This window comes from Dermacentor albipictus, chromosome 9 (assembly GCF_038994185.2).
Source record: "Dermacentor albipictus isolate Rhodes 1998 colony chromosome 9, USDA_Dalb.pri_finalv2, whole genome shotgun sequence".
In the NCBI taxonomy this organism is placed as follows: Eukaryota; Metazoa; Arthropoda; class Arachnida; order Ixodida; family Ixodidae; genus Dermacentor; species Dermacentor albipictus.
In genome coordinates, this window is record NC_091829.1 from 35,136,277 (window position 1) to 35,158,515 (window position 22,239).

At 43.7% G+C, this 22,239-nt stretch overlaps 1 protein-coding gene across 8 annotated transcripts; it reads left to right on the forward strand.

Annotated features, from left to right (window-relative positions):
- Positions 1-89: 89 nt before the first annotated feature.
- LOC135906506 (uncharacterized) lies at positions 90-21,289 on the forward strand. 8 transcript variants are annotated; one of them, XM_065437931.1, is made up of 8 exons: positions 90-498; positions 7,331-7,414; positions 8,054-8,338; positions 9,402-9,461; positions 12,184-12,301; positions 15,962-16,074; positions 16,184-16,328; positions 20,804-21,289. In XM_065437931.1, exons 1-7 carry the CDS (start codon positions 382-384, stop codon positions 16,304-16,306), a joined length of 900 nt encoding a protein of 299 aa, XP_065294003.1. In that variant the 5' UTR covers positions 90-381; the 3' UTR covers positions 16,307-16,328; positions 20,804-21,289. The 8 variants fall into 8 exon arrangements, with proteins under 8 accessions (XP_065294003.1, XP_065294001.1, XP_070380824.1 ...); XM_065437929.2 differs by lacking the exon at positions 90-498 and adding an exon at positions 4,567-4,967 and having other exon boundaries at positions 20,808-21,289; XM_070524723.1 differs by lacking the exon at positions 90-498 and adding an exon at positions 4,567-4,967 and having other exon boundaries at positions 16,184-16,315; positions 20,808-21,289.
- Positions 21,290-22,239: the final 950 nt, after the last annotated feature.

Below are 22,239 nucleotides of genomic sequence, written 5' to 3' on the forward strand. Positions count from 1 at the left end.
GCGGTTTATGAGAAGCTGCAACTTACGCAACTAGTGCTATCCAAGGCCAACGTCGGCTGTCTAACGGCGCTCATTTTGATTTTCGTGTGATGATAGGATGGAGGAGCGTTTATTTCCTCCATGGATGATAGAAAGTGACAGCAACATAGAAAGTGACAGAACATTTTCCACAAGTATGTGTAGTTTTTGTGCGTCTAGAAGTTCTACTTCTAAAACTAACGTGTTTTGCTGTGGGCTTGCTGCGCCGTGTCTTCGCTCGGCGATGCCGTGATCGAGATGCGTCGCTGTTCACTCGTTGGCTGCAGAGAAAAAGTCGGTGATGTGAAAAGGCTCCACCGTGTGACTTGATTCGGCGAGCTGCGTAGCTTGTGGCTGTAACGGATGACTACCGTCCCCGGACGAGCGCATCTCCATATTCGTCTGTGGACAACACTTCGTCCCCAACGACGACTACATTCAGAGGTTCTGCGGCGGAAAACGTCAGCCAGACCACCCGAGGTATACCCGAGGCAGAACACGGTTTCGAGCCTTTCTTTTATGCCGTTAAGTCTGAAACATTTGAAAGAATCAACTTGTTCTTGGACATGCGAGTTGTCAGTTTCCGATACACACTTCCGGATGCCTCGAAGCAAACATAGGCACGAGAGCGGATCACACGCATGTGCATTTCATTGTTCATATACGCACGACTCGGAGATCGCTGAGCGATAACCAGTGTTTTGGAAGTGTGTGTTTTACCTCTCCTTCAATTATATATCACTAAAAATAATTGTCTTAATGTTCGTTCACTGATTATTGCGCAGCGTTATATATATCCAGACATACGATTAAAACTAATTCGCGCTGCCTAGAAGATTTTCATCGAATAAACGATGGCTGGGATTTGAATGATATAGTAGCGGTGCAGACTAATGCATTTCTCTCCCCCCCTTTTTTTCTCTCTCTCTTTGATTTGGAAATCGAATGCTGCTTTACAAGTGATGATGATGCCCATCACTGTTTGCACTGATTCCACCATAAGAGCTAAGATTGTAAGGTGTCGTATTTCTGCATCTACTTATCGATCAATATGGTTGCACTTGCCATCGCTTGCCATCCCTCACTATTATGGCTTGTGACATGTGAACTGCTTTGCAGGGCAAAAAGTATAAATGCAGCTACCATTCTGCAAGAAATACAGTCATGCAAGCCTAGCTGCTCAGTTAGGTGCACAGTTGGCGCACAGGCTGCATCATGTACAACGAGAAGGTATGCTGGTGAGCTTCTCTTTAGGAATTTCACGCTGTTATGTGACAAAAACTTCAGACAACTCAACCTCTTTTAGAAGAGTTGACAGTTGGGCTAGTTGGTCGTCCATATTTGAAGTAGTAGCTTAGCGCAAATAAAACCACGGACACAAGGAAGACAGACAAGGACAAGCGCTTGTCCTTGTATGTCTTCCTTGTGTCCATGGTTTTATTTGCGCTAAGCTACTACTTCAACCTCTTTTCTCTCAACCTACAAGTACCCATCGTGTGACTGAGCACTCCCAATAATTTTCAGGATGTGTTCGAATAGCAAAATTTTCTAATAGGCTCGAATACGAATATTTGAGAAAGACAACTTGAGAATGTTGAATGAGATACCAAATGTTTTCATACCTGCCCACCTTTGAATGTTTTGTCGAGTTTTATAGAAAATAAATTTGTCTCGCGCAACAGTGTAACTCGTGTGTCTCATACCCCTTGAAGTCTTTGACTGTAGAAGGACACCAGAGGGGCAACTGTTTCGAGTAGATTTATTCAGACAAGATCCCAAAGCAGGCGAAATCGGCAGCAGCAAAGTCGCTGAAAAAGAAGTCACTGTGATCTGGAAACACAGCGCTTGTCAGTTTGTGCCATAGGCATATCTACTGGGGAGGAGGCAACGGGGGCACTTGCCCCCCCCCCCCCCTTGACACACACACATTCTCAGGCGTGCGGGGGGCGGGGGTAAAGTAGGTCATTTGCCTCCCCACTTTTGACATCCAGAAATATATGTGCCTACAGTCTCAACCAAGATCACTCAGGTCTGCAGAAAGCGGCTTGAAACACTGATAATGGAGGTCTGGCCCCTCCACCAGCTGCCCGTGGAGTCTCAGCCGCATTGGTTCTTCAGCGCACTCATCACTGGTATTTATATAGCACACAGAGTCTTAACCTATACATTGATTCAGGCTACTTGGTCTGTCACTAATGCAATTGAATCTCAATATTGCAATTGAGGTTCCCAGAACTTTCAAGGCTGCTTTCCCTTATTTGGTCATGAAAGGTGTTCTCGCGGTGAAACTGAGGCAGCACGAAGTGTACACTTCTCGCTGCCGGCAGTCTTCATCATGTCAGCATTGTGACAGCGAGTGCTCGTGGCTATCGAGTGAGATGTGTTTATATTTGCCTGTGCGTGCACGACACCATGCCTGTCATAGGTGCAATTGCCAGTTGGGGGGAGGTGTGCTCCGCCCCCCACAGTCCGAATTGAAAAGAAAAAGTAGGCTATTTATCCGCCCCCCTACACGCACACACTTTTGAAAGCAGGCACTGTCGGCTGCACACTGCACAAATACAACAAAACAACAGCTGAGGCCAAGTTTTCTATCAGAATTGGGCTCACATAGGTACGATTTATTTATAGGTACTGCATTTGTGTGCGTGATGTTTCGAATGATCCGAAAATGAACAAGATATGCAGGTGGTGTATAATTAGTTGGTCAGTTTTGTTGATGCTTTAACTTTTGCTCAATGTAACATCTTGTGCAACCATGGAGGAATGAAATAATTAGGATGGAGCATTGCGCAACATGATTATAGCCAAGTGAGTCGGCCCAACATATGATCGTCACGTCAGAGCGCATGGTAGGTTTTAGTGCTTCCGCTCTGCATGAAGAGCTATGGCAGGGCAGGCAAACACGAGCGTATCAATTAAAATTTACTTGGAAACAAACATTCTCAGCCAATATGCTGAGTTTTGAAGGCCATGTGTTGGGCCAACATTGTGAGGGAAAAAGCAAAGGAAATAGCTTCACCAAGAGTTTGCCTGCGGCTGTGCGATGTAATGCTCCCTCCTGGTTTACTTCCTTCCTCAATGGGCTCACCACGTCATTGGATTAGCTTAACCAATCAGCATCAGCTAAGAGTGGTACCCTCAAAGTGATATTTCCCTTATACTATTATTCGCTACCTGGGCTTGGGGATTGACGAAAGTTGGCCGAAAAACATGCCTCAAATGCTCAGCTCCTGTGAAAATGTCATATGCTCGACACCTGCTTTGGCAGTGTCATGAAACACTGGTGATGAAAAAAACTTTAAGAAAGGTTGGACTGAAGGCAGATGCACCTGAAGAGTACACCTGTTGGGTGATGGACAATAAGTTCGCAGAAACATCACTACAGTTCCTGCACAATGTGGAGTTACAAGCTTTTCTTTGCTTTTCTTCCAACTGTGGGCTGTGTTCTGCCTAGTTCCTGAAGTGTGCTGCCTGGGCCATAGAACACCGAAAACAAAACCCGGCTGGGAACCTCACCCTTACTCAAATTTATGTGATGGGTTTTTGTGTCATCATAGATGTTGGGAGCATCTGCTTGGCGGGATGACTGCAATTTCAAGCAACCAGTGCTTCAAACTGGAAATATTCAAAATTTTCAAACGGCAGGTGCAGGCAGTATAGTGCCCTTTGAGACCAACCAACAAGCAAGCAATAGTGCTACTCAACTGCTCATGGAACTGAGTAAAGCACTGCCTACATAAGTGATCTCGGAAGGTTTCCACATTTGCTCTGTATATGATGCTTATTTTTGTCTCAAATATCTATTTATTGTTATGGACAATCATAAAATATAGAAGTGAGGATAAGACACTTCAAGCTTGCATATGATCTTTTAATCTAACATCACAAAATATAGCATAGTTATAGGCTTGAAGCCATACAATTCAAAATTGACAGTGATAGCACAGAGGTTTGTGCTTGAACTCCTCGGACGGTGTTCTATTGCAAACTTGACTTGCTGCGCATACAGAGACAAGGGGACAAAAAGAATGACCAAGACAAGCTCTTTATAACGTGTTCTATTACTATATGCCTATAGTAGACCTGTGCACAGAATCGTGAAGGTGTCAATATAGAAATCAAAATCGTAATTTTAATGCGCATGCATTATATCCCTTCGTGATTTATTTACCTGTGTATGAATAAATAGTTGTATCCCAGTATAAAATACACAACAGCCCCATTACGCTAAGGTCTGTGTGACCGAAAGATTGTGCCAAAAATGGCCGATGGCGCAGAGTAAAAGCTGTCAGAAAATGCTCAAGTTGACATCGAATTTCTCAAGGAGGTTCTTGTTAACTAAGTAAATTCATGGTTTTGTAAAGTAAATAGATCGGCACAATTCGTTTTGGGTGGCAATCGAACCCAAGTCTCCGTGGTGCGAGGCGAGCTCACTTTCCGATGCCACGGAGGCACCGCGTGCGTCATTGCACACGTGACGTCGCAGCCATCTGGCTGACTGAAGGTGTGGGCTTGCGCGTGCGTCATTGGGCACGTGACTACACAGCCACTGGGGAGGAGGTGGCGCCACTTCACAAGTGTGTGGCGACGCCATACTCGCGGTAGGCTAGCCGTCGTGGCGTTCGTTCTACTTGAGCATCCCGGCTAGTTTCCGAATGTCTTCCAAACGACCACTTACGCCAGAAAAGTTGGAAGAACGGAGGCGGCGCCATGCAGCGGTTCAACGCCGCTGGTACGCCGCGAGAACGGGTGCTGAACGGGAGCGTCTGCTCGAGCGAAAGCGTGAGGCAGAACGCCGTCGTTACAGCTGTTTGGATGAAGAACAGCTTGCTCAACGGAAGCAAAGGAGACGCGAAAAAGATCTAGCGCGCATCTATGGTACACTATATCTACTACGCGCAGGAACGCGCGTCGAAGTGGCTGAAGCGGTTCATCAATCTGACAACGTGAGTATGTTTTATCTACGCCCACTTGTCGAAAAAATTCGGCAGACGCACTTGGAACTGTTTATGTGGGAATGCGAAAGAAAGTCCCTTTAGTGAAACCTAGTGAGCCCGTTGGCTGCGACGTGACGTGACGTGACGTGTGCAATGACGCACGCACACGGTCACCGTGCAGAAGGTAGACTAGGCACGCCATTAGTCAGCCAGAACCACGAAGTTGCGGTGACGTCGAGGAAGCGTGCTCGTCTCGCAACATATCGGGTTCGATTCCCATAAGACATGCCCTAAATTTTCTTTACAAAGCCCAATAATTTGCTTTGTTTACAGTAACCACCCTGAGCAATGCGCGTACCTCCTCATTGTGCATTGTGCAATGCTCCTCACTTGTGGCGCGTACCTCCCACTATGGGGATAAGAACTTCGGGTCAGAAAATTTGGTTGTGGGAGTTCATATTGGTTTTTCTTCTTTTTTTCCTCTTTTAATCTTGGTAGGACATTAGGCAACATAATAGTAAGAGCTTGGTGGCGCAACCCACCGCCCCGTTACAAAGGGGACGCTGATAACATCCATCCATCAGGGGATTGACCAATGTTACACGTTATACTAATACTGATAATATACTGGTGCTATTATTATAATAATGGTATAATAATAGTATAACCTCCTTGGGATTGACCAAGAAGCCTGCCGTTAAAGGGAAGGGGAGATATGTCGCTCTCCAGTGCTGTCTCCCGCCAAAAGTTCTCGCCAGCACAGCAAGATTCCCGGCCCAAGGAGGTGCGTATACTCCCCCAAAGAGGAAGCGAAGCGGAAGTGCATAGAGTGTACATGTAACCACAGAAGCCACAGACCACCTACATAACCACCCAGTTGGTTCTTTATTCTATGACCACCCTTTCAAGGTAGACTAAATTCAATTTCATCTCAATGTCGCTGCTGCTAGCAGCGCCGCCTTCAAATATCCTCCCTCTCGCCTGCTCTCGCCCGTCTCTTGAAGGCGTTGGTAGATGAGACTGTGGAGGAGAGATGTTCCCGTGGTGTACCTTTATTTATATTCTATGGGTGTACTCTGTCAGCGCGGGATCATATGGTGGGATTGCATAAGTGTTCTCTGCAGTCAGCTCTGCTGCTAAATGCGCCGTGAATCTTTTAGAATGCCAAATGTGTGTTGTGCTGTGAAAGGGTGCCAGCATCATCGAGAGAGCAACGAGGGCGTCTACTTCCACACTCTGCCTCCGAGCGCCTCTCGAAAAAGGAAATGGGAAAAAGCCATCGGCTGCACCTTGCCGTATTCTGCTCGCGTCTGCTCCGCCCACTTTCTTGCCTCGGACTATTTACTACATTACGGAAGCCAAAGGCCCCTACATAGACTCAAATGGACTGCAGTGCCTTCTGTTGATCTGTGCAACTTAGACGAAGCCGTGGTAGTAATCGTTCGCTTTTTGGAGTAGTTACTGTCACATTAAGCAACTTGAACTGAGTTAAGTGTGAGAGTAGCTGCTACCGCTGCAGCAGTAGAGGGGATCCCGATTCAGCGGGAGCTCGCTGCCTCAAATTGGCGTGCATTTGTGAACCTACAGCCGTGGTAAAAATCAATCCGAACCGATCGGCCATTTGGCACGAAATCATCTCTGTCGGCAAACGTGGATTGGCGCTCGTGTGGAAGTTATGAAGTGCCTAAGGTCTGGATTGTTTGACGGATGTCGCCTGTGAATTCCGAGTATTTCCTAGCGAGGTCATATTATAAAACGATGATATTTATGTTCGCTGCAGTCGAGAAAAACGTGCTGCTTGAATCGTGAAGCTGTCAAGCGCTGCCCTTGTGCGTGTGTTCGCTGTTGCATTTTAGCAAACTTTGAACGTTTGTCGTAACGAGTTCAGAGATGTTGGTGCAGCACTTGTGTAACATGGGAGGATACCTAGATCATATGGCACAGAATTTCTGGATTGCGCATAGGTCAACTTTGAATGTCATAGACGTGCATCATACGGCAACGTCCAGAAAAATAAATTTAAACATAAGCCTTCAGTGACTGCAAGTAGTTCCATTGTGTTGTACCTTGGATGCCCCATTCAGGGAAATGTGTTATAGAAAGATATGGCCCTGCTCCTATCAGAAAAGGCTCGTTTCTGTAGCAAAACTCGGGGATTGTGTATGTTAGTGCACTATCAAGAGTGCTCAAAGTCCTAGTGACCCCCACCTCTAAAAAAAATATAATGAAATGAATAAAATATGATCCTAAACAGAATCGTGAGCTGTTCCAGAAACACACATGAAACAATTACTGCTGTGGTGCATCAGGAGACTACAAAATACGAGATTTCAGGCTGACAGTTCCTTGACTAATTGTCCCAATTGTTGCAGATACATGCAGTGAAACAAGAGCCACCGCAGAGCCCAACAACTTCTGCAGGCGAATCTGGCGACAGACCTGAAATATCATCGAAGGTGAGCTACACCAATTGCCATTAGTATATAGAGCCAGTTCTCCTAAGGAAGAGCGAATGACACTCCACAAAATGGTATTGAATGAAGTCGAGGAAGTCAAGAGCCCATAACACACTTTCGCTAGAAAAGGATGGCAAAAATGAAACTATCGCAAAAATGAAACGTCTCTTATGAGGTGCCTCCTGCCGTCTGCTGGGTGGACTACAGCTTGTGATGGGTGGCACGGTCTGAGCTCTGGTGTGCGCTGAAAACATCCGGCCGACCAGCCTACCGTGGCTTCGCGAGAAGATTCAACTTTGGCTGTTTGCAATCTCAATGTTGTTCTTGAGTGACACAGCCGAGTTCAAGAATCCACGTCCCCACAATCCTTAAATTATAAAATGCATATCGTATGAGTGCTGAAATTTTGATATATTCATCCAGTGTTGTGGTCCATTTTGGGCTGTTTCAAAAATTGTTGTTAACCGACTTGCCCATTTGTCTATTTTGCTACAGTAGATATACATTTAATTTTTTGTAGGGAAGTGTGTTCTTTTTTTTGTGTGTGCAAGGAAGTTTCCTTGCCAGACTGTTTTTAATCAAACCCTCTACTACAGAAAAGGATGGTAGTTTCAACTGCACGTTGGTCCCTCTGTGCAGGCTGATAACGACAAGAAATCACGAAACCGCTGTTCGGTTGTTGGTTGCACCAAGTTCACCAGACCTCTACATCGGATGCCCCAAAACCTTGAGCTGCGGCGCAAGTGGCTGGAGATAATCGGCCTCCTTGAGTCGGAGACGCGAAACTTCCTATACGTGTGCAAACGGCATTTTGCCGCCGATGCTTACACACTAAATCCAGATCTGCTGCAGGACATGGGCTTCACAACTAGGTACTACCTGCGGGCAGATGCAGTACCATCCCTGTTTCTTCCCAGCGATCTAGTAAGTGCAGAACATTCCTGAAGGACTTTTTTAATTCAATGGACCTTTCCCACGAAGCAGTTTGCCAAGCTAATGTCAGCGTAGTCATTTTTACAGTTGGCACATATGAGCACAGATAGGTAGACAGGGCTCTTGTGATAAAACCGTGTGCTGAAGACAATCCCTGACATACGCAGCTTGCATCTTGATTTGAATTGCGACTGGTGCCACTATTTGCTGGGTAAATGTGCAGTGCAGAGAAGCGAACTTGTGAATTAAGAAAACTCTATTTATTTCAGTTTTATTTACAAAGCTTGTCAAAATACAGATGTACATTACTATACAGGAGGAGGTCCCAAGGCAAAAGCTGCATGTGGGACCTTATGAGAAACGAATAAAGATACGTACAGAATCAGGTGAACCTCACAAGTAATATAAAATTTGTAGAAGTAAAGTAGGAGCAAGTAAGTGGCAAAATTTGTGCAAACGAAACACTATAATGCCACGGGAAAAAAAAGAAAATAACGGAAAAACTTGTAGCAGTAAGAGGAGGAAAATTTATTTGTACAGAAATATAATAGACAGCTGATAATAAATATGAAACAGCAATGTGAAAAACAAAAACAACATACAGAGAATTCTTGCATCAGTGAGAAGAGGTGCTTGCAAGGCTGCAGTGGTTGTATCACAAGGACAACCACAAGGATAGAGAACCCGATAGGTCGAAATTAATTCGCAGGCATAAACCCACTATGACGTCTCTTATAAACCACAATGCAGTTTCATGGCCTCAAACCTCGCAGTTTAATCACATTAACATGAATTGTATTGGACAAATAGATGTATTCTGGCTTGAGGTTGACTTGACCTCCTGTAAAAGCAACATCGAAGGATGGAAAGAAGTTCAAAGGACACACTAGAATGGACGTAAGTTTTACAACTGCTTGCAAAAACGACCTTTGAAGTAGGTCCTTAATCCAGCTTGGCGACCCTTGAAGCCGACTTGTGCACCTGGCCAGTTTAGCTACTTGAAATAACTGTTGCCACATGAAGGCAGTCTGTACAGCTGTCTTTATTGTTGCAGAAGCAAGAAGCACAGCAAGAAACACCGCAGAGCCATACAACAGCTGAAACACAGCCCCAGGTAAGTTATGCTTGGCGGCACGCTTTTGAAGTACTAAAAATTGTTTTAGTCCATATATGTATTATATTTATAGAGTACAACCAAAACTTCTTATATTAATGTCTTATCCAGCACGAAACTTCTTTCATTATATCCAATATTCATTATCGGCACACACGCTGATATCGGCGGAAAAAATTCCAAGATTTTATGTTAAGTACGCTATATCCGGTAATTCATTATGTTCATGTTATGTCAAGGTTGTACTGTACGGGGTTAGCGAAGATGTAGACATCAGCAACCACGTTTGTGGTGCTATCTTGTGGCTCAGAATTCAACCAGAGATGAGGCACAATTGTTATTGCAGTGGTCAACAATGTTTTACTTAACTGCTGGTGTAAAGAGTTGGCAGCAGGATAGTCATTAAAATCCAGGCCTTTCTTAATTTATTTTCAACAAAAATGGGGATGAAACCAAAATATTTCTGCCGTATTGTGGTTAGTCAAAGTGTTACAAGGTGTCGCTGTCAGCGTTGTTGCTGCCATCTACGTCTCCAGTAACCTGGAGTGCTGCTCCACAGACTGGCATGAAGCATGGAGGGTTAGTGCGTGCTTGTTAATAGGAAGTACATAGGAACATTCAATGTAAATAGCATGATGGAATGAAGCCGTATCCTGGTGAAAAAAAAAAAAGCATTAATGTGATAGGGCCGTGACATCTTCTTATAACACTTTTCTAGCTTGGCCCTGTCACCATCCATCTGCAATAACTTGACAAGCATGTCCTTGCAACGATGTACTTCAAAAGCTAAAGTAATGCCGTATACCATCTTGTGTTTGGCCTATCGTTTGTACAAGTGGCGCTGTAAGGCTTGTCTTTCTGCAACATATTTTTTTTTTTTAGTATAACAAATGCTAAACTGATGCATGAGCCAAAGAAGAACTTTATATTAAACATTGTGTGCTTCCGTAAAGTTTTGCATTGTTCTGTTCACTGATATTGCAGCGTTGTTGCTTGATGACTTATAGGTTCTTTTTTGACTTCATGCCATGCTCACACCGTTGGCTGTGTAGAAGGCAGAATGTTGGGCTTGTGTCAGCAAGCTAAACTTTTGATAATCAACACAAGAAAGGTAGAAAAAGAAGAGAGAAACAATGCTGTTGTTCTAGTTATTTAAAATTAAGCTAGGTAGCAAACAAACTTTCTCTCTGCGAGGTCACCTGTGAAATCCACCCGACAAGCAGATAGCCGTCTGAAAACAAGCCTTAGCAGTGGGAGTGTTTGTTGAAATAACGAAATTTTCTATTCGAATCAAATACAAGTTGTAAGAAACATGAGCTTCGAATATTGAATGAAATGCTGATTATTATTTCAACAACTGAAATTAAAAAAAAATGCTTTTCTTCAACATACGCAATGCTACGTTGAAGTTCATTCACAACAGTTCCTGATTCAGTCACGACAGTTCCTGATTGGTCGTCAGAAGAAAGAAAACAGGCACTTGAGGTGGCCGGTGGACTATATGCAAGTGCCATATGCAACCAGCATGTGACTGCGGTTTAGACGAGCAAAGAACCTGAGTGTTTTAATAAATGATGCAGTCTAAAAAATGCTATCTGCTTGCAGAGGTTCAGCAAAAATAAAGCTGCAGCAGCACAAAACCTTCTCTTAAAGCTGACGGGATAAAAACACTGTCACTGTGTACATATTATTTGAGATGGAACAATCCATTGTAAACATGGAAGGATAGCAAGACATTGTGATTGATTACAATGCCATCACATTGCACTGTGCTGAGATGCCCTAGCCCTGGCGAGAAAGAGATTTCAATTCTCAAGAAACTCTCAAGAGGACAGATAGATAGGGGTGTGCGAATAGTAATTTTTGTCAACAAATAAAATCATAGTGCCAGCAGGGAACCAAAGTGCAATAAATTTGGTATACTTTTAGAATACTTCTTGAATAATGAATTGCCATTAATTCTCACCATTAACATTAAATTATCTTCACATCCTAGTTCACTACGTTGGCAAGTTTCTGTCACTACATTGCGCATTATGAAAGGTTGTCTATTAAATGCACAAATGGATTACTAGGAGCAAATATGCAGTTTATCCACTTACTCGGAATGCATTGGCATGTGTTAATAGTAGCAGTTTAGTTGGAAAAGCATGTCTCTTTAAGCAACGTAGTGTGCTCTATTCATAACTTCTCTTGTTTTATGTGTACCATCTGTACTGGGATGGAATTTATCACTCTTTTACTCCAATTTTATGCTTGCTCACACACAGTTAGTGGCTTGAAATATTCGAAAAATATTCATATTTATGAATAGCGACTATTTGATTTGAAAACTGAGTCGAATAAGGCAATAAGGCAACCGAATTGAATAGGCGGTACTCAGAAAATAAACGTCACATGGGCCCTCGCCTCTTGTTTGGGAAAAGGCAGGGGAGCATTGTTGTTCGCAGGCGACAATCGAGGCAATGGGAGGGAGTCTCCACTACGGGGAGAGTAGCTAACCTCCTTGCACCATCCTCTTGCAACATATTGTTTGCTTCTATCGTAACTATCGCTGAACAGTTTTCAAGAGTTGGTGTTAGAACGCTCCCTTACAACTTCTGCTGTACAACCAAAATTTCTGGTTGGGCCCGATGAGGGGCCCATTAATGGGGAGTACATACTGTGTGCGATAGCACTGCATATCTGTAGCTGAAGCTTCAACCCGTGGGTGGCTCTGCAGGCTCCACTGCGGCAGTATGGCCGTATTCGTCCGAAAGGCACCATCAGCACACAAACTGCCCCTTATCAACGTACAGTTCGTGCACAGGCCTCTCCACTGGCTAAGGGAAAAGATGCCGGTAAGTGTGTCCGCATTTTGACAATCACAACGCTTGCTTTTAACATGAAATTTAAATTAGTGATTAAGCCTTTTTCATCATTTTCCCACTAAATTTTTCTTCTTTCATAAAATGATTGAAGAAACAGTACAACCACTTAAAGAGACAAGTTGGAAAAAAATTATATAATTATTTAGTAGTTACAAATAGAGCTGAAACAGTTAATAGCAACGAAAACGTGCGGAAGGTGTAATGAGTGGTGGAATGAGAACATTGTAAATATTGTCCAGAAGCAGCAATATGACAGTATGTACGTTTGAGAGCAAGTGGGTGTAGCTGATACTCTAATGAAAAAATTTAATTCTGGGGCTTTATGTGCCAGAACCACAATGTGATTATTAGGCTCACCGTTTTGGGGTACTTCTGAATAATTTTGACCATCTGGGCTCCTTTAAAGGGACTGACAAACGATTTTTAAGGACCCAGTTTTTTATGGCGCAACAAGAAGCTCGCCCTCAATATTGTTTACCCCTGCAGCAGTTACTTCACAAGTACCTACTGTATATTTTGACCTCTTCAACCATTTTTGAAATAAAAAGCTGGTACTATGAGCTTGTGTTGTTGTACTGGCCTTTCTTATATTTGCACTGTTTTTTTCCTGAAGCCCATGCAATGTTATGGCTGGCTGGCCCCCGGCATCATTATTTTGTCAATAGATGAGCCAAAGAGTACGCATTTGGGCTGGTTGGTTCATGATTACGAGCAATAAAAACAGCGCTAAACGCTGTTTTACCTTAAAGGAAAGCAGTCGGCAGCTGCTCTGTCCGAGAATCGCTCACGGCAAATGGTTGCGGTAATACCATATGTTCACCAGGTTGCGCACAACCTCAAAAAGGTTGTCAGCAGGGCAGGCGTCAGGTTGCTGTTTACTGCCAAAAATAAGTTAGGTAGCCTGTGCCACCAAGTCAATAGGGTAAGCAATAACAACAAAAAAAAGTTGTAAAAAACAGCACAGACAGAGGTTTGTTGCTGACTGTTGTGACTGTGTAGTTTACAAGATCCCTCTTTCATGCAAGCGTTTTTATATCGGTCAAACGGGGCGTTGCATCAACGACCGCATGCGCGAGCACTTCAACAAATTTCAAAAACGGACAAAAGATAGTCAGTTGTCACTACATTGCAATGAATGCGGCTGCAAGCCATCCTTCGAAGGTGTAACCTATCTGTCAAAATATCGTGATGACCGCGCACGCCTTATATCCGAAGCCTTCCACATTCACGTTAGTGGTGATGCATGTGTAAGCCTCCCGTCCATTTCTCTCCTTCCAAAGGAGATTGCCTTCTTATCACATTAATTGCATTCCCCCTGCGCATGTCCTATCCTGTAGATTCTGTGGTTTCAGATAGCGGCGGAGCATATATATGCTGACTGACGGAATAAACACACTTTGGTTGTTAGTCAGCGCCGTTGTCTGTGTCCCTTCACTCGTCCCGTCGTTTAGCGCTGTTTTTATTGCTCGTAAAGATGAGCCAAGCCAACTCATCAAAAACATAGCCGAAGGCAGCACCACTTTTCTGCTCACTACAAACGAAGGCTTATCTGCACATTTTTAAGTAATAAAAAACCTTATAATAGAAAAAAAGTGTACTGTGTTTCGATACTAATAAAAAAGGCTAGGAACCACATATACTAGTAGAAGTAGTGGTAATATAAACTTTATGTTGTGGGCTTTGGGTGGTGGGTGGGTCCCTCACTACTTCAGTGCTCCACTGGTCTCTGCAGTTTGCTAGGCTTGATCGAGAAGAGCGCTCTCGCTCTCTAGGTAATTGCTAGCAAGCCAAAGTTCCCACATCCTGTTACTCAGCATTTGCGCCGCATGGTGCGAAATGGAATTTGGAGGCTGTAGTTTGCATGTCCACATGACGTGGCCAAGAGTTCGCCGCTCCCCGCACCAAGGACACATGTCCCCATGGAGTGGAGGTTGTATCTTACTAGGTATTTGGAAGTCTGTACAGTAGTATACGTGTTTGTCTGTATGCGGCAGCAGTCCCTGGCCTGTTCTCCCGTAAGGGCGGGGATGTGGGCATCTCTATTTTTGCCTCTCTTTTGTATGGTTTTCGAGGATGTCGTGCGGGTGGATTAAGGGTTTCTCGAAAGGCCTGACCGGGAGGAAGGTCAGGTGACAGGTCACTTGAAATATCTTCATGTCTTTGTAGCATGGCGCGTCAAAGGTAACCATTCGTGACTGTTAGTGAAGAATTAAAAATGTAAATCCATGTTTAATGAGGAAAACGGGGCTTGTATTAGCCATTACAATAGGCAATCTTTCCTTCAGCGGGGTTATCTCGATTCATGTTCTCGAGTAGTTGTCTGTTCCTTTAAGGGGGCCCTGAACCACTTTTTACTGACGCGAATAAATGCATTTGAAGTTCAAATGGGCTATTTCAGAAATACTTTGCTGCAAGAAGTACTTCAATACGTTCAGCAGAAGCAGAGTTATTGGCAATCACACGCTCTTCGCGGTGCTTTCGCTCATTCTTCAATGCCTTCCACTGTAAAGGCTATGGCGGAGCAGGGCGTGCCCACAGTGCTTCGCATTCTAAATGTCGCTGTGGCGCGCAGTTTGAATTTCCGATTTTGGTGCCTGCGACGCGCTAAACGTAAGCCAAACGTGGTTGTGCTCAGTCATCCACCATGCGCTTCGCCAGTCGACTCACGGCGGCACCCCGTGGTGGTCACAGTATCTATGCTACGCAGCAGACTGCAACTACCCATGGCAGCCACGTATGGGAATCCGCTTTATTACGAAATAAAGCGTCCACCAGAGACTGAAGAGCAGGCTTCAGTTGAAGAGAGAGCGTTTGAGAGACTTGTGCTCCGCTTGTGAGCTCCACATACCGCATACAACAGCAAAACTTGGCCGAGATGTTCACAGCAGCGCATGCTACCCATGGACCATGTTATCTCACCAAGCCCTAGGGGTGGTTCAGGACCCCTTTAAGGTTCACCTAAATCCAAGTGCATTGACGTTTTTGTATTTCTCCTCCATCAAGGATGTGGCCGCCACGGCCAAGGTCAAACTCATGACCTCAAACTTAGTAGCGCAGAGCCATGGCCATTGGCCTACCGTGGCGAGTAGCTGATATTCTAGCCAAGATTTGGAGTAACTGGAGTTGGGCAGGCCATGTAGTGCTGGTCTGCTAGAGTAACAAAATGAATGTGGGGGAAATGCAGTCAAGGGTGTCAGACGATTAGATGGTGTGGTGAGATTAGGAGATTAACAGCCTTAAGGATGGGCTTGCCTGGAGCGAACCAGGTGTAGCTGTAGATCACTGGAAAAAGGCTTTTTTCCCTCAAGTGATGATGATGACTGTAAAAGTTATAAAACTGACTGAAAAGGTAAACATCAGGCAAAACTCCGCCTGGTTTGGGAAAACTAACTGGATTAAAGCTCGTAAGCCTCCAACCAAGATTTTATTAAATGTCCTATGTTTTGTAGCCGGTCCTCCAGATCCTTTTTCAGGGATGAGATGGTGAAAGGTGCAGTAATGCTTATAAGTTTTGTGTGACCTGGCTCAGACCTGGCGTGCTAAATTTATAGTTATGCTCCAGAATAACAAATTTACTGTTGTTGTCGAGAGCAGCTCATTCAGGGCTCTAAACACAAAACGCTGCTGCAGACATGCAGGTGGACCTCGACTTGGGTGTCTCCTCGGCAGGGACACAGACCGATGACCTGGCACTGTTCACACGTACGACACAGAACATCGAGCAAAATGCTGCATCTCCATCGGTACAAATTTACACTTCCAATAATCTCATCTATCAACACCTGTTTCATTCCAGAAGGAAGTAGCGAGGTCGCACATCTTGACACCCCAACATATGCACTACCTTTGCAGGATCAAACGTGTGACTGCAGCTGCCATCGCATGTGCCACTGTAGTTGCCGGCAAAGTGCAGTGAACTCGATAGCCACACAAGCTACCACAATTGGGAGCGTGATCTGCCTGTGGACATCATGATAAAGTCTTGTAAGTGACGTTGGTAAGTGTCATACTAGCACTTGTGATGCTGTTGACCACATGAAAATTGAGTGTCTTTATTCCACTTCATAAGAAGCCAACAAACACTGGCACCAAGGACAACATAGGGGAAATTGCTTGTGCTTAAGGAATGAAATAAAGAAACCGTTAATTAATGGAAATGAAAGTGGATGGAAAAACTACTTGCCGCAGGTGAGGAACAATCCCACAACCTTCGCATTTCGGGTGCGATGCTCTACCAATTGAGCTACTGCGGCGCCGTTTCCCCATCCACTTTCTTGGATGTTTATGTTTTCCTAGTAGAACCCTGGGATTGTGAGCCAGCGCCACCACTCACAGACCTTGACAGCAAATTAGAACATCCTTTCTGCCGCAGTCGTCACGAGAATGTGATCTTTATGGGTGAAGGCAACCGGCCAATAAACCCACCATGGCTACCTGAAGCATCAATGTTGCCGGATTCGAGACCATCATTTATTTATTTATTTATTTATTGATACATACATACATACATACATACATACATACATACATACTTACTTACTTACTTACTTACTTACTTACTTACTTACTTACTTACTGCAGTGCAATTTGCGCTATAGCAGGAGTGGGTTGAAAAAGGTACAGAAAATGCATTGGAGTATACAGCGGTCAACACAGGTGAACACCTTTACGAAAGAGCAGTGGTGAAAGGAAAATACACAAGAAGTTATACAAATGCTGCCGGGCATGGGTGAGCACGATTATGCATCTAAGATGGCGGTCGCAAAAATTTGGAAGAGCATGAGCGAATGGACCGAGGTAATGAATTCCAATCTTCGATTGAGCAGCGAAAAAAGCTGAATTTGAACATGTTAGTACGTGCGTAGTAGGGTATCAAGTTTAGGTCATGATGTCTTCTCGTTGATGATCCTGGCATGAAGTTCATGTAATTATCATTTGAGAGCCTAACCAAAGAATTGACAATGCAATGCAAGAATTTTAATGATTCGACACGGCGACGAGAAGAGAGCGTGTTTAGGTTCAAGGAAGAAAGTGTTGAAGAGGGCGAAAAGTCGCGATCGTAACGATGACATATAAATCACACAGCTTTTTTCTGTATTGCTTCTAGCTTATTAATCTCTCACTGTTTATGCGGGCTCCAAACTACAGATCCATAATCAAGAACAGGGCTGATTAAAGATTTATACATTAGTAACTTTGTGTCTTTATGAGATGGGGAAGCGTTCGCCTCAAGTAACCTAATTTTTTTAGAGCTTTACTGCATACGTAATCAATGTGTTTGGACCATGACGTGTTATGCGTAAAAATGACACCAAGATACTTATACTCAGAAACCTTATCTACAGCTCGGCTATTGAACGAGTAACTAAAAAGGGAGGGGGAAGATTTGTTGCAGAAAGACATCGGAACGGTTTTATTGAAATGAATGTTCATTTGCCAAGTGTTACACCAATCGCAAAACCTAGAAAACGACTCTTGAAGGCGATAACGATCATTAGAAGAGTTAATCACTTCATATAGAATGCAGTCATCAGCATAGAGACGAATGTTAGAAGAGCAGTGAAGTGGCAAATCGTTTATATATAATAAGAAATGAAGCGGCCCAAGGACGGAGCCTTGTGGTACACCTGATGTCACATCAACAGTAGCGGAGTCAGTCGAACGTAAGAGACGAACTGGGAGCGAAATGAGAGAAAGCTTAAAATCCAGTTAACTAAATGAGGGTTATTCAGTACAGCATGAAGTTTAGCAATAAGTTTAGAATGTAAAACGGTGTCAAATGCCTTTGAAAAATCTATAAAAATGGCATCAACCTGGTTGCCTACATCAAGGTTAGATGAAATGTCATGCATGAACTCAGCTAGCTGCGTCAACGTGCTAAAACTGCACGTAAACCCATGTTGCATGTTAGGCAGTAAATTATTTGACTCCAGAAAGAGCGTGATGTGCTTATGAATGACGTGAATTCGTGGGTTCCAGCATTTTGCATGACTGTGACGTCAGTGAAATTGGCCTGTAGTTCGACAAACGCTGCTTATCTCCAGATTTATAAAGAGGGAGCACTTTGGCTAACTTCCACGAAGAAGGTACAGTAGCGGATAAGGACTTTCTGAATATGACTGACAGATATTTCGATGACCACAACGAATAACGAACAAGGAACGCGTTGTGTATCCCGTCCGGACAGGTGCATTTCTTAACACCCAGGTTTAATATAAGGTTGAGGATGCCTTCGCAGTTTATCTCAACTATATATTAGCTATATATATAAGAAACTATATTGGTTATTGTCGGGATAAAGTTGTTATCGGAAACAAATACGGACTGGAAATACTTGTTGAAAGTATCGAATATCACCACCGGGTCGTTGATGATGTCATTATCTATTCTGAAAGAAGTGGATGAAGCATCGCTAGGTAAAATAGAAGACCAAAATTTTCGTGGGTTAGTTCTTAACAAATTGTGCAGGCGAATGCGAAAAAAGAAATTCTTGGCCTTTTGCAACTTCAGATTGAGTTCTTTCTTTGCCTTAACAAATCTATCCAATGCCATGGGATCACTGCCTCTTCTGGAACGCCTTGACCTTCGAACGCGACGGGACAAATGCAAGATATCACGAGTCATTCATGGAATGTTAGAATTTCTTTTCTTAGTTTTAATGGGCACAAAATGTTCAATACATGATTTGACAAGATGCTCAAGTAATTAGCTAGGCAGTTGACGTCCTGGTTATCTGAAAGTGCACTAAATGTATCAAAATGATGAGATAAGGCATCAGTAATGGAGTTGTCTTCCGCGCGAGTGAAATCAGGGAAACTAGTAAATGTGTAGGGTATTTAGGAATTGGACAAGAGAGTGATACTAAAATGCCCTTACGGTCTGAAATACCATCAATTACCTTGCAAGAAAAGTCACGTTCGGCTAGGTTAGCGCTTAGACAAACTAAGTCAAGGACGGAATTTAACCTGGTTGCACTAGGAACAACCTGGGTGAGACCAAAGGACAAGGAAATGTTTATTAGTTCTTTACAAATAGCTGTGTCGCGACCGACTGCAGACAATGATGACCAGTGGATGCCAGGGGCGTTGAAGTCACCCATACAGATAAAACTCGACGAAGCAATGTTAACCTCGCTCATGTAATTTGCAACAGCATAAAGGACATCAAGAGTAGAGCCGGGGGGACGATATATAACACTAATCACAATACACCGATTACGTAGGTAAATTTTACACCACATGGATCCTGTTTCTGGAGGAGAAGGCAAGACAGAGAATCGTAGATCCGACCGGATAAGCAGTGCCATGCCACCGTAGAAAGGGGGTTAACCCCCTTTCTTCTCGTTATGTAATAAATGAGAAGAAAGGGGGTTGACCGAGGGGCCCGATTTTTTTATTAGTCATATCACAAGAAGCCAGCAAACACTGACACCCAGGACAATATAGGGAAAATTGCTTCTACTTAATAAATGAAATAAACAATAAATTAATGGAAATGAAAATGAATGAAAAAAACAACTTGCCGCAGGTGGGGAATTCCACTTGTTGTAGCATAGCTGTCCTCCTGTTGGCACCTGACCTGTTTGTGTCTCTTGAACTCCATTATTTTTTTTTGCACATTAATAATTATACCAGTTTATTCCACTATCGGACTAGGAATGGAACCACTCGAAAGAATGCTAAAGACTAACGTTATGTTGGATAGAGGTGATGCCAAGATGTCCCATGTGTCACTTTACCTGGGAACAGAGCTTTCTTAAATGAGAAAATGATGTTAACATTAGACACAATTGATGCAGCCATTGTGAAAATAGGGAGCCTGTTCACATGACAATATCTTCTGTGCCATTTATAATGGGTAACTACAGTGCATCCTTATCCTTATGCAAGGGGCACACTTTCTTCCTAAATTTGTTTCCGCCTTTCTTTGGTGGAGCACGTATTTTAGCAAAGAATGATGTGTGTCTGCCTTGGGAAATCCACTGTTTCCGCCGTATGTGACAACCTCAGGAAATATTTATTTTATTTTTGTTGGCTAAAACAATGCACTGTTACTACGAGTTCACTTTCCGGCAAACTCCTAGTCACAGAGCTGGAGCAGTGCTGTAGTCTGTTTCTCTGTCCTTGGGTGCGACCTTGTATATCGCACTTAAGTTTGTGTGATGGAAAAGCTACTGGGGCTTTCACACTAAACATTAACAAAATATTACATTCTATAGTGTCCATATATGTTTTAGATAACATGGGAACAACAGAAGCTCATAAACATAAGCATACACGTATGTTATGTTTCGTGAAGACACATTCAAAATGTTCAACAGAGGGCATAAGCAAAGTGAGGGGACAACCAAGTGTTTGTGTGTGTCTGAAGGTGGTACTTACTAGCCGTTACAGCCAGTGCTCTGTGTTGAAACACTTTTTTACAAGTTGCATTTTCTGTGCGAAAACTACAAGAACTGTCGCTTATGTGCAGGTAGACTTCAGTGTCAAGAGACTTACGTATGTGGTGGCACAGACCACTGCCTGTTCTGTGGTATTGCCCGTGACAAGGAGTGCCGAGTCATTCTCTGGCAGTATGACTAGTTCCAGTGACCCGATTCATCAATTCAAGTGGAACCAAACAACCAAGTGCAGCTTAAGGAAGAGGTGCCAATAGAATGCAGATGCGATCAACAGTGCGGTTCAACAAAGGGGCAAAGTCATCAGCCTTCTTTCCGTACCTTTGATGCCAAGCTTCTGTACTATAACATTGTCCTATGGCACTCTCACCAGCCGCGACTGATAGCACAGAAAAATTTTCATCTGGCCAAAGATGATCAAGTTCATTCTTTGGCTACTACTCATGGTAACTCGTGAGAAAATGGTTCTCATATATCATCCTGCTTTTCACCATTGAAATTTAAAAGCAGAGATGAAAATCAAAGGCATGCAATAAACCATGTGTCATTTCCTGAAATTATTCTTGTCTAACAAACTTCATGCTGTGTATAGAGGAGGTCCCTTACAGTACGAGGTCTTTTAAGCACAAGATTGCCTACAGGTGAGATCAGTTGCACTTCAATGAAGCATTTGCAAACTCTTTCAGTCCTAACCTGATGCTTGTTCATAAAATAGTTGATAGAGAAATGAGAGACACTTGATTGCTGGTTGTGCCAAGACTGGAACATGCAACCTATTGTCTCTGAGACCAAGCCTTGACCCTATCAACAGCTGTATGTGCATGGTGTAGTTAATGCTGCTAGTAGACTGCATTGTGCACATTGGTGAAAGTAGGGGCACGTATGTGTTGTCAGAAAACAGCAAGTGGATGAAGTGGAAGGTATCGATAGCCACTAAGCTGCACTGAGGAGGACAGTGGTGGAGATGGCCAAAGCAGCTGGAAGCATACCTGGACCAACCAAGGTAACATAATGCAATTTTTTGTTGTTGCACTTTGCCTGTGGTCAGAGCAGCCCTTCACCTGCGTTATCTACCAGATCACCTGGCTGTGAACAGGGGAAGTGAATGTGACACAGAATCGAGCAGAAGGAATTTCTACATTATACTAGAAGGACGAAGGTCCTTCTGACCTAGAAGGTCAGAAGGACGGCAATGCTCAGTATTGTACCCGTTGGGGCTGACATTGGCATAGACTGGAGCTATTACAGTCAAAACTCTGAACAACGCTCTGTGCGCCATCAATACTGGTGCTTCCAGCTTTCCGCTGTACCAGCCATTCAGCGATGTGTTACCGGGCCTGTCTGTACATTATGACAATTCCTTTGCAAATCATCCTGTAATTTGGTGGATTCTGTTGGGAAAGCCAAGTAGACAACCGAGAGCTTTCATTACTTTTCTGTGTGCATCGTTCTGTGCCTGTGCACATTGGCATTTAAAATAGATGCTAGTGGCACCATGTGTGCGTGTGTA

Coding starts and splice junctions, on each gene's coding strand:
- LOC135906506 (XM_065437929.2), top strand. CDS start 4,677: ATGTCTTCCAAACGACCACTTACGCCAGAAAAGTTGGAAGAACGGAGG. Junction 7,415..8,053: donor GACCTGAAATATCATCGAAG/GTGAGCTACACC, acceptor CCCTCTGTGCAG/GCTGATAACGACAAGAAATC. Junction 8,339..9,401: donor TGTTTCTTCCCAGCGATCTA/GTAAGTGCAGAA, acceptor TTATTGTTGCAG/AAGCAAGAAGCACAGCAAGA.